Source organism: Malaya genurostris, chromosome 2 (genome assembly GCF_030247185.1).
Source record: "Malaya genurostris strain Urasoe2022 chromosome 2, Malgen_1.1, whole genome shotgun sequence".
Classification (NCBI taxonomy): domain Eukaryota; kingdom Metazoa; phylum Arthropoda; class Insecta; order Diptera; family Culicidae; genus Malaya; species Malaya genurostris.
In genome coordinates, this window is record NC_080571.1 from 203456826 (window position 1) to 203468851 (window position 12026).

The 12026-nt window shown below is 36.8% G+C and overlaps 1 protein-coding gene across 1 annotated transcript in view; it reads right to left on the bottom strand.

Moving 5' to 3' along the window:
- The window catches only part of LOC131427166 (uncharacterized), a 334261-nt gene that overhangs the window by 110142 nt on the left and 212093 nt on the right, over positions 1–12026 (bottom strand). Inside the window, exon 6 of the mRNA XM_058590132.1 lies at positions 3268–3399. Coding sequence (XP_058446115.1) covers positions 3268–3399 — 132 coding nt within the window. The remainder of the gene's footprint in view (positions 1–3267; positions 3400–12026) is intronic.

Here is a 12026-nt window from a genome sequence, read left to right on the forward strand (position 1 = left end):
CAGACCACAATGAATTTTACAAATAACTGTGCACAATTTTTTCCCTTCTTTCGGCTTCCATGTTGATTGTTTACAAAGTACAGTCGATTTGCGGAATGTCAAAAATCATACGTGAAGCTGACAAAATTCCCGACACGTGGGCACCAAGAACTTCCAAATCCGTCCACCAGGAGCGCCACAATATGAGCAAAAGTTTGTTACAATTCTAAATGAAGCAAGCTTTAACAATCCTCGTATGAGCTGCTGGAACGCTTAAGGCCTGATGACAGTGGGTTGTGTATAGATTTTGAATCGATTTTTTGTGGTTCGCCTTATTACTTTTGCGTCTGTGTTTTGGTAACCTTATTGAGTCGATTACATTTATCACTCCTTTTACCAAATGCTACCAGGAAACTAAAGCGGAATAAATGGCGGACGCGTCGAAACTGACTGTGTTTCACTGCAAAATATAAGACTTAATTTTTATCGCGACGACATATATATTTTTATGCACTAATCGTATCTAAACTAAATTATCTAGACTTCATCATAGTACATTTATGCTATAATCTTTGAAAGCCGAGAGGTATGTCATTCCAAGCGTTGTTGTTATGAACAGTTCTTCAATCAGAGAAAATATAACTCGAGCAGTAAACTCAATGAATCGATCTGAAAATTTCATTGAAGTTCAAAGACATCATAAGGAGGATTTTTCGATTCACCGTTTCAAAGAAAATTTGATTTTAAACGAGAAAATATTAAATAATTGCGTCTTACTTTCCTCAGCCTTAATATTCAATTCTACAAACACCAAATGATCGATTAGAACCGAGTGATTCAGTTGAAACGATAAGAGTAAGGCACCAGACAGCGGAAAGTAATACTTCTTCACGACAATGCTCCATCTCACATTTCGAAACCGGTCCGGTAGCAGATAGAGGAGTCTGGATGGAAAGTGCTATCGCATGCAATGAATTCACCAGAACTAGCCCCTTCAGATTATTACCTATTTCCGTCGATTTTTTTTTCGAATCAAAAGAAAGTGAAAGGTTTTTGGTGTCGAGTCCGAAAATTTCCAATTTTCCGTCTTCAATAAGAAATTTGATTCCGCACACAAAATTGAATGGAATAATTTCATTCATTGTAAAAATCGCCGATGGCACTTTTAAAACTTCAGAAAGACAGACGTATACTATAAACACTAATAAATTTTTTGACGTGACACTTGGCACAGATGTTACTGACAGTCACATCAACTTAGAAAAAAAATTTCGACGAATGTGGTTTCCGCGCGAAATATAACTTAAAAGTCTTACTACTTTCTGCCCATAGTAATATAACCCTACCGAATTTCATCCGAATACTATTTCCGGTTCCGGAATGATAGGCTGATGAGTATGAAAATCTTACACGGAAAAATCAAGCCAAATATCTTCAACTTTCCGTATAATTCTTCAACAGGTTTGGTTAAATGATGATTAAATACTCAGATTTTGGGTTTACCGGATCTTCGGTTCCGGAAGTACCGAAATAAGTGATCGTGTACTACAAGCCGAAAATCATTCCACTTTCTCTGAAACGGCTGGATCGATTTTCACAAACTTTGATTTAAATGAAAGGTAAGTGTTATCCAACTCCGGATCCAACTTCCGGTTCCGGAATTCAATAAGCGCCCAACATCTTCTGCTTCTGTCATAATTTTGAAAGTTGAAATTTACGAAGAGCGTTTTAGACTATTGTAATGCATCTAGCACTGCACTCTTAGAAAAAATTATATTTACGCTTGACGTAAATTCTAGTATGCCGTAATTTCTTCGGTGATGACACAATATTACATCTACTAACATGTAAACATAAATTTTGCGTCTGTATCGATGTGAGTTTCAGCTAAAACAACTGTGAAGTTAATTATATGACTTATCTTTAAATGCTTTGTATTGTGAATGTAAGTGAATCGCGACGCACCTTTCATGTGCATCTATAAAGATGTAACATTTTTTAAGTGTGTGGATTTAGAAACTATTACGAATTGAAAGTGAACGTGGGAACAGACTATACACATTCCAACAGGATTCAACTACAGCACACCAGGCCACGGTGACACAAAATTGTTTTGTTAATATGATTCCAAAATAGTACCTTCCAGTTCCCATGACCTAAATTTTCTTTATTACCACGTATTGAAAGACCAGTAAACACATAAAAAAAGTTATTGAATCGATGGAGCCCGCTTTTATAGCAACAATAACCAACGTAACCCAAAAGCATTTGATTCAGACTCGCAGTTGGTTTTGATCTCGGTTTTAATCTACCATGGCCCATAACGGAAGTTTTATTAAACTCAATTTCTGTGGAAGTCAGTTTAAACGACATTAATTTTTCAATTTTTTTTTGATAAAATAAAAATTTTATTTTAATATCAATTTATTTCCCAAATACCGTTTTAACTGGTAGCGTCTTTTTATCTAGGATCTATTATTGCCCCAGTTCCCGTTGCTTCGGGACTGAATCGGAAAATCTCCAGCCAGCTTGTAATTGCAGTGACCTTGAAAGCGGTCATACAAAGGTACCAAGTAAAATTGATCCTCTTCTCCAGTGGTTCCGTATCTGACCCTGGAAATAAATAGCACTCACAGACAATGGGCTCCAAAGTGGTGACCGATGGTATCCTGCTGATCAAACCAAGTACATTCCTGTTCAGCTCGAGATCGTCGAATGACAATGAAAAATCATTGGCTGAGTGCTGATAGTGAAATGCACATATACGAGGGAACCAACCAGTACCGTAGTACTGCTGATCTCTGGATGCTGATAACGGCGCAGAGAACAATGGACATGAGGGATACTTGCTGTTGGTAAAGTGAGCGCTTTCCCGCGAGGAGCTCCATTCGGAAAAGGGGGAACCTAAGTAAGCTTTGGATTGCATCGTCGATTTATTCTTTTGAGGTTAAAGTGTTGAAATCCAATAACTTCTATTCATAGTTGTTTAGATGATCGCAGAAAGGAAAGTATTAGAAAAATGAGTATAACGATAGCTTGTTGGCTCTAGATTGTTATCACTAGGTAATGTGCCATGTATAACTGCCACACTTGGAAGAAAGCTTGGGATAATTTATTACATTTTCGTTTTGCGTTTGGTGGTTGAAAGAGTTATGACCTGATTGTTCCCTTACTAATATACAAAGAGATCAATTTGTTTGTCGAGATCCAGAGGTCATCGCATTTGTTTTTCTGATCAGTTAGATTTATTAGACTAGAAATCACAAAAAAAAAAAAACAGCAGCTTACCTGTACATCGTTCCTCTCCGTCACCTTCGAAACCTGGCCTACATTTACACACAAAATGCGCTGGTAAATTGCAGCATTCTGCGTTCTCCACACATCGAGCGGAGATCGCGGGATCCTGACATTCGTCAATATCTGAAACGATAGAAAATTAACAATGGATTAGATTTCCTACTGATACACTATCCCAGCTCTTAACAGACCGCAGCAGCGGCAGTGATAATTTCTTTTCAATCTTGATTGTCCCGTTGTAAGTAAGGTAGGGCCTTTCAAAATAACCCGTAATTGAATTTAATGAATAAGCATATTTTTTTCAATGGGTTACTATTTGCCATTCATTGCAAAGTGCGAGTGTGAACTCAAATCTAGGACCGATGTGATCGGCTTTTTTTTATCGAAGCTGACAAATAGACTACAGAAATGATTTCCTTCTAATGGGTTTTGGTAGTAATCATGAGTACATCTCTGATCTTTTATTATTATCGATAAATGATGCCCTCCGTAGAAGACAATTTTTCTCAGTCAATGCACATAAAAAAACTATAACTGCAAGTACAGATTTTTTTTTCAAAATTTGGGGATAGATCGAGAAAATAGCTTCAATTTTCCTAGATCCTACATAGATGAGCGATTCACTTTTTTCAAATCGTTGCAACTTTTAATATTTTAGCGGAAGAAAGCCGCATTTCTTTCGATAAAACTCCAAATCAGTCGATATAAACAAACTTTAATAGTTTAATTAGTTGAAAATTGTGTTCAACAAGAAGTAGTTGCAGGAAATCGAACGGGCAATATAAAAAAATTACATTGATAAAAGACGAAATCTTCTTCAATAACAGGAAAAATAAACATAAAAAGCGCAATGAAGAAATGAATTTGAAGGTATTTGCCAAAACATTAAGTTCAAATGTGATAGCGAATAGTTATTTGAACAAGATTTTACAATGGAAAATCAGTAAATTTTCTCGCAAACATTTTTCTTCTATGAGTAGCCGTTCTTCAGATATGTAGACTTAAAATTCAAAATACTCCGGTTTTAGTTGATCGTTGTAACTCACAACTTTATTTGAGCAAAGAAACAGTAATGAGAAATTCCTACCTTGATCAAAAAGTTCCCGGAATTTATTCAGAAAATTTAAAATACAAGATTATTCATCAAAATTGATATTGGGCCTTTCAAAGTAGTCCCCATCGACTGCAACACACTTATGACAGCGCTTGATCAAATCTTCGAAACATTTTTTACATTCAGTTTTCGGTATGACCATCAGAGCCATCTGCGATTTTTCCATAATCTCATCTCAGGTGCTGAAACGCGTTCCACGGAGCGGTTTCTTGAGTCGATCGAATAGGAAAAAGTCGCAGGGAGCCAAATCAGTTTTATTTTTACTGAGAGGCCACATGGTTGTGATTCCGGGAACTGTTTGATCAAGATAGTATATGGGAACTCTGAAAAATAAACATAGGAAAAAAAAGTTGAACGGTTTTTCAAAAATTAAAATAAAATAAATAAAGCAAAACTAAAGCGCATCTTTCACTTTTTGGGTTGGGCCTGTTATTAAAACCAACATTTGAATCAGTGGTGTATCTAAGGGGGCACTCGCCCCGGGTGCAACGTTTTTAAGGGGGGTGGCTAACCAATGTTTGGGATTTTTTTTGTTGTCCAAGTCAGATCCAAGGACATGGAGTTAAGCTTTTTTGTTTTTGTTGACCAAATCGAGCGGCACATCTCATTTAGCCCCGGGCGCCAAATTTCCTCGGTACGCCACAGATTTGAATTAATATGATTAGTGTGTTTTCATATGAAAAAGTCACAATTAAAACTATTTCGACCTGAACATTTCATAAGGACACATAAATCAATGACAGTTTCTCTTCGTTTAATTTCGTTACACTTAGTTAAAATATTATTGTTTTAACTAACGTATATGTTGGTTTTTCCAAATCATTTAAATTGTGAAAATTGCTGTTTTCGAATTCTGTTCATAGGCTGAGGACGAAGGCAGAAAAATGCAAAGTAAAAATACTTTTCATTTCCTCAGAAACGTTTCATGTTGAATATTGTAAAAGGAAATTGAACGTCATTTAATGAAAGTAAATAAAACAACTTGGGAATTACACTTCATTCGACACGGTCGAAAATCGTTTACGATCGAGACGATAAAAACAAAGACAAAACAGCGTAAAGAACAATAGAGTTTACCGAATTTGCGAAAACTATTCACAAAAGCTTGAGATTTAACCTTCAAGACCAAATTAAATTTGTATTGACTTCAAGCGCTAGATTTTTTCCCCGGTATCCGGAATGGCGTGCGAGTGGTACGTATGAGACTGCATAAGACAATTCCATCTTATGTAATTTGTGGTGAGGTGGAAGGCTTCCTTATAAATCGTTGGTTACACATGAAAATCAGCTGATTACAGATCAGTTTTGTGAACAACCTTCACACTACGGTAAACCCTGCACTAAAACTGCGAAAAGGACATCTTCAATCAAAGACAAGAACAACCGTCTAGCAACCGTAACTACACTCTTAGAAAAAATGAAATTTACGCTTGACGTAAATTCAAGTATGCCGTAATTTCTTCGGTGATGATACAATATTACATATACTAACATGCAAACATAAATTTTGCGTCTGTATCGATGTGAGTTTCAGCTAAAACAACTGTGAAGTTAATGATATGACTTATCTTTAAATGCTTTGTATTGTGAATGTAAGTAAATCGCGACGCTCCTTTTATGTGCATCTATAAAGATGTAACATTTTTTAAGTGTGTACACACCTAGAAAAAATCGTGTAAATTTACGTCTTCTAAGATCGACATAAATGAGCGTCAAAAAGACTCAATTTTACAATAATTGTAGCTTATATTTAATGCATTTTGACATATTTTTAAGTGCTAAAACATGTAAATTCACACGATTGCTTGAAAGGCGGGGTATTGTTGACGTATATTTATATTATTCTAGTAAAATTCAGTCGTTTCATAGATTACGTTCTTATGAATTGCACTCAAAAAAAAAAAAAATGAATATTACAGGTGACTTAATTCCTCATACGATGTAATTCATAAATACCTAATTTGTCATAAGACGGAAAATTTCATTTGTAATGACTTAGTGTTAGAATAGCTTGAATTTTACTGGTTTCGACTGTAACTTGAATTCTGCTAGCAGGGGCGACTGTATGAATTTAAATGCACCTTTTACCAACCAAGCAGATGTATGCTTCTGTGACTCAGTCGATTAACAGACATACTTGCGATCCAATGATTCTCGGTTTAAGTCGCGGCGGTTGCTATCAGTATTCTTTTTTTATTTCAACGAGTTTCATGTCATGGAGTTTTAGACACAATATTAAATGTTCTTTCACGTGAATTTGCGTGAACAGCGACGCTCCATTTATGCGCATATTATAAGATGTAAAATCACAGGAATTTTTTTCAAGTGTGTGTCATATGTGCATTTGCGTCATCTATAACTTTCATAATGTTTTGCTGAGTAGTGAGTCTAGTACTTTTGCTTCAAACCCGCTTTCAGGAATTATTCGCAAAACAAGTTTACATCACATTTCTGCAATATACATGTTTTAATATGATTTGCAAGTAGTGTATTTCGGCAGTGCTTGAAATGCTTAAGGGTTACTTTGCAAATTTAGGAAAACGGCGATTGTTGCGAAATCAGCTTTCTTCGATGTTGTTGAGCGGATATTTAAATGAGAAATACCAGTTTGTTCGGCTCGTTTTCCTAAATAAACTGATGTTTGTTCTGGAATATTCATCAAGAAGTAGATTTGTAGGAGCTAAATGTTTTAACTCCAGGTGAATAATCTTCAAATGAGCGATACTAACCAAACCAAATGCCTATGCGATAAGGAAAATGAAAAGTTTGTTTATTCAAAGTATAAAAAGTATCAAAGTATTAGCCACATCCATTTTCTCCAGCTTGCAAGCCCATTTTTTTATTCCCACGTCAATGGTCCGCCATTTTCGATTCTAAGAAGACCCATTTTGTGACTTCTTTGAAGTAAGTAAAGCGCTGATCAGCGAGTTCGTTTCCCATCGACGTAAATAGGTAAGACGCATGCGATAGTACTTCCCATCCGCACTCGTATATTCTCTAATCCAGGGGTTCCCAAAAAATTTTGGGTCCTTTACAAAAATTAACTTAGGCCTCAGACCCCCATCTGTAGATGTAGATTCCTTTGAAAATTCAATTTCTTGCTTTTTGAATATTGATGTAAAATCCTTATCAATTTCTGCGGGTGGTCAAATAAACACAACTTTTTTAGCGTAAATATTTCAAATAACAACTTATATCAAACAATAGGGGGTCGATTTCTAGACCTCCTCGACCCCCATAGTCAGTTTTCGTTTACGTCGACCCCGCAAAAAGGATATCGATCCCAAGAGGTCTATATCGACCACTTTGGGAACTCCTACTCTAATCGATCATTTGTTGTTTGTAGCATTCAGAATACACAGTAGCTCATAGCAGAGAATATCATATTAATCGCATATTACCTTCTTATTAGATTGAGTTGATTTTGCAGTCGTAGGTAATGCTTCCCCTGAAGTAGAAATTGATCCACTGTTTATAGCCAGTCGCAATACGCAAAACTAATTCCTTTTCATTCAATTCATGTGGCACCCATTTTACAATCTTATACTTTTTTAATGTGTTTCAAGATATTGGAAATTGCTGGTTGTGACACCGTCAATGCCTTAGTAAATTATTTATAAGTTCACGTACCATCTCCAATAATGCCGGCAATTCGGTATCTTTACATTTTATGTCGACAATCTCCCTCGTTTCAAAATGGTCACTTTTAAAGCATTGAAAACATCTTTTGCATTTGGCTTCCGATTGAACATGAGGACTGAAAACCTCTTCAAGTATTTGAACAAAAAGTTACGATGTGGTATAAATCTTTGTTTGTTGTATACTGATTTTTGTTGACACATGTCAAAGCAAACAATAAAACTACGTGTAACATTTCTGAGACAACATATCTTCAATTTATTATATTTACGTTTCGTCTTTGACTTATCAGTGCAGAGCAGTTCAAATTGAACTGCTTAGTGCTAAACTCGGCAGTTCAATTTGAACCGCTAAGTAGATGTAAAGTTTCTGATACTTACAGAACTGCTCTGCACTGATGAGTCAGAGACGAAACGTAAAAATAATAAACACGGTTATGTGCCCTAGCACAAAATTTGGCTAACCCCTGAATGACCAAACTTGCATCGGCCAGAAATAGTCGAAAACACGTTTTCTTTCGGCACGCCAGAAAAGACATTGCACTCCGTTGCAAAACAAAAAGTGTTCTGTAGGTAGCAGAAACTTTACGTCTGGTTAGCGGTTCAAATTGAACTGCCGAGTTTAGCACTAAGCAGTTCAATTTGAACTGCTCTGCACTGATGAGTCAAAGACGAAACGTAAAAATAATAAAAACGGTTATGTACCCTAGCACAAAAATGGGCTAACCCCTAAATGATATCTTCAATTGTTTGGCGCCATCTAGTAAACGCTTATTTAAAGCTTACATATCTGGTAAAATCTATTTCATATGACTATAGCCGTATTATAGTTGTTACGCCCTTTGCCGAGATCACATCACCGAAACGCAACCGCACCTCGCCACGAACGAGGGATCAGCACCCAACACAACAGAACTAGAAACTAAGCACGAACACTATTAGCCTTAGGGTTACAATTGCCACGTGTGATATGTGGGTCTGATATCTATGAATATCAGTCCGTATTTGATGAGCATTGAGATAATTCTAGCAGGTATCATTTCCTTTCACTAAATCTTCCTTGGGTTTCATAAATACATATTACTGTACCTAAAGTTTGTCACATCTTAACTACTGTTGATACTCATATTCCGGTCGTTAATAGGAGAGTAAGGCACTAAACGTAAGTCAAGTACATCTTCTAACATATCACTGTAATTATCAATAATGTATTGCAGGGAAAATTTAATTCGTCTGAATAAACGTATTAGAATTCTGGAAACGCCTGTTGCAAGTTGTTGTAACAATAGTCTTGAAAAAATGCTCATTCACAAGTTGGATTGCAGGTTCTATTGAGTATAATAAAATAAGGCACACTAATAATTATATTGGGCTCTACGCGTAAAACCAAAAATTGGGTTCGTCAAAGGCTATCACACTTTAATATAACAGAAGATATTACTTTGACTTCTGTGATTGCTTAAGAAATGACTTTAGAATCCAACACAAAGCAGATCAAGTATAAAGTGTTATGACTCATCGCAGTATAATGGATACATTAATCAAACTCTAAGCATATTTAGCACCGAACATACCGAAAGTAATCTGTTTTTATTCAGTCTCAATAGGGAAATCGAACCTTTTGGTAGCTGGTTCGTGGGACTCGTTTTTCTATTATCTGGGTCAACCTAGACGCAGATCATCGAAAAAAAAAACTGGAACAAATAATTGACCCAGACCGCTGCTATGAGTAATATCCAGGTGCCCCCATTCGTGAAACCTATTTGAAGCACCAGGTTCGTCGTTTATTATCGCTATTGTGTATACTTAGAATGGCTGAAATTTGCATACAAACCCTATTTGTCCCGGTTCGCGCTTGAACGGTGCTGATGAGGTGATGACATGACCAAACTGAGTATGTGATCTTGACATAGAAAGAGAGGGAAGAGTGAAACAACGGCAGACAAAAGACTTGAACCGTGGCCGTGCGAGCATCTCACATGACATGTAATTCCACCTACGTGTCCCGATGAATGTTTTGCATGTTACTCCTTCTTCGGGACCAAAAGTCCAACTGAACCGAGATCTGAACTGGACTGAAAATAAGAGTAACCTCAACGACCGAGTGAATGGTAAAGGTGGCAGCCTTAATGCAGGCAAAGATGATTATCAAACACCATAAACAGTTTGCATTCTGTTTTTTTTCTCTTCATTTAGTAGTTTTTCAGCTTGTTTACGTAATTGTAACGGGAAAGTGTACCTTGCTGGATGTTGCTTCGAGAACAAACCTGTTTGGTGGTCTATTTTTGTTGCACGGATGAGCTTGGGAGCGTAGAGGAGGGTTGGTGTTTTTTTTTGTTTTTTAGGTCATGGTTGCGTCGGATCATTTCTGGGTCATACTGGAGAAATCGGGTTGGGAAATACATGTGCTCTGTGCTGATTTTAAGTTAATCGTGTGCTAAATCGTGCTCTAATATGACGAGGCAATTGTTCAATTCATCTTCAGAGAACTCACGCCGCGTAAGTTTAGTATTTGGAGTGTAGTTTTATGATTGTCTAAACGAATCAAATGTGTCGTCATTAATGGTCATAAGTACAAGCAGGTGTTATCTTGAAACTACTGGATTTATGGTAATACTATTAAAACTATCGTCCCACTTTTATGGCGTCCAGATTGGTAGTAATCTTGTATTCCCTGCATCTGGCAGCCAAAAGCACTAATAAAACTTCGTAGTGAATGATGATCTCCCATTCCGGGCATGATGGGAAAACAAAACCAAAAATAAAAAAAAATCATAAAAATATCCAAGCAAACACCTCACGGAAGCTGACAGCCTGTCATCGAAAATGAATCCCGTCTAGGCATACCACCTGCCACCTGCCAACCTACAATCAACTAATTGTATTCGAATGCTAATGTAGCTGAACCACGATTCAGTACAAAGATAGGTGATTAGTGCAGAAGAGAAGGTTTCCCGGCGACGATCATTGGACTGCTGACTCCCGAAGTATCAGTAATCAAGTTGTACACGAATGGTTAGTGGAATGACCATAAAACCAGTTATCCGTGATCAGTCAGTAGCGTGGGTTATAAAAAGCCATTATACCAGCTGGTCTACCCCAGATGGGTTGTACGTATGAAGTTGTCAAAAAGGGTCAAGCCAGTTGCCGGAGGGCATGGGCGCTTTCGACGAGGAAAAGACGTGCATCATAATCATTAACTTTAGATGGCTTTTTGACAGTTGCTGGTCTGATGATCTGATTCCATCGGATATAATCTTCGCTGCCGGTTTATCCACAATCGTAGAGTGCCCTTCATGCCCTTACGATGGGTGGCAAACGAATCAAATCTCGAACTCCCAAGTGGGTTTGGGTGAGCTTCTTGTGTAATAAAATCAATCGAAAGGTATTGTGTGGAAAATTTACGGATAGCTGATACGTCCGTTTAAAGATTGGCCAGTAACGATTTCGCGAAGAAGAGTACTCCGGGCGGGAAAAAATATTAAATGTATACCATTATTACCGGAGTTGATTTTGTCAAGACAAATGATTCGTTAAATTGGAAAACGTTCTGCTCATAATTGATGTGGAGACGATGCTACCTTGGTGGGTTTTCGAAACATTGACTGTCCATTATTGATTTATAATTGGTTGAGTTATTTAAAGTGATGGTCTTGATAATAATATTGATTTATTTGTCACATTGATGTAAATATGCAATGAAAAGCAGAAACTTTTAATTGAATTATTAACGAGGAGACATGTCTTCGAACACGTGGAACAACTGACCAAATTAATTGAAAAATTTTAGGCAGGAACTGGTTATTAGCGAAATTAAACGAATGTTGATTTGTTTGTTTCCACTTGGTTTAGTTTTCCGGATCTAGTATATATTTGAACCTTAAATTAAAGTATTCAACATACTCGAAAAATGGATGAAATAACAACGCAATGATCATTCTAGTATCTCACCTAAATCGTATTAGCTCAAAATTAAGTTATATAAGAGTGTGGTCACG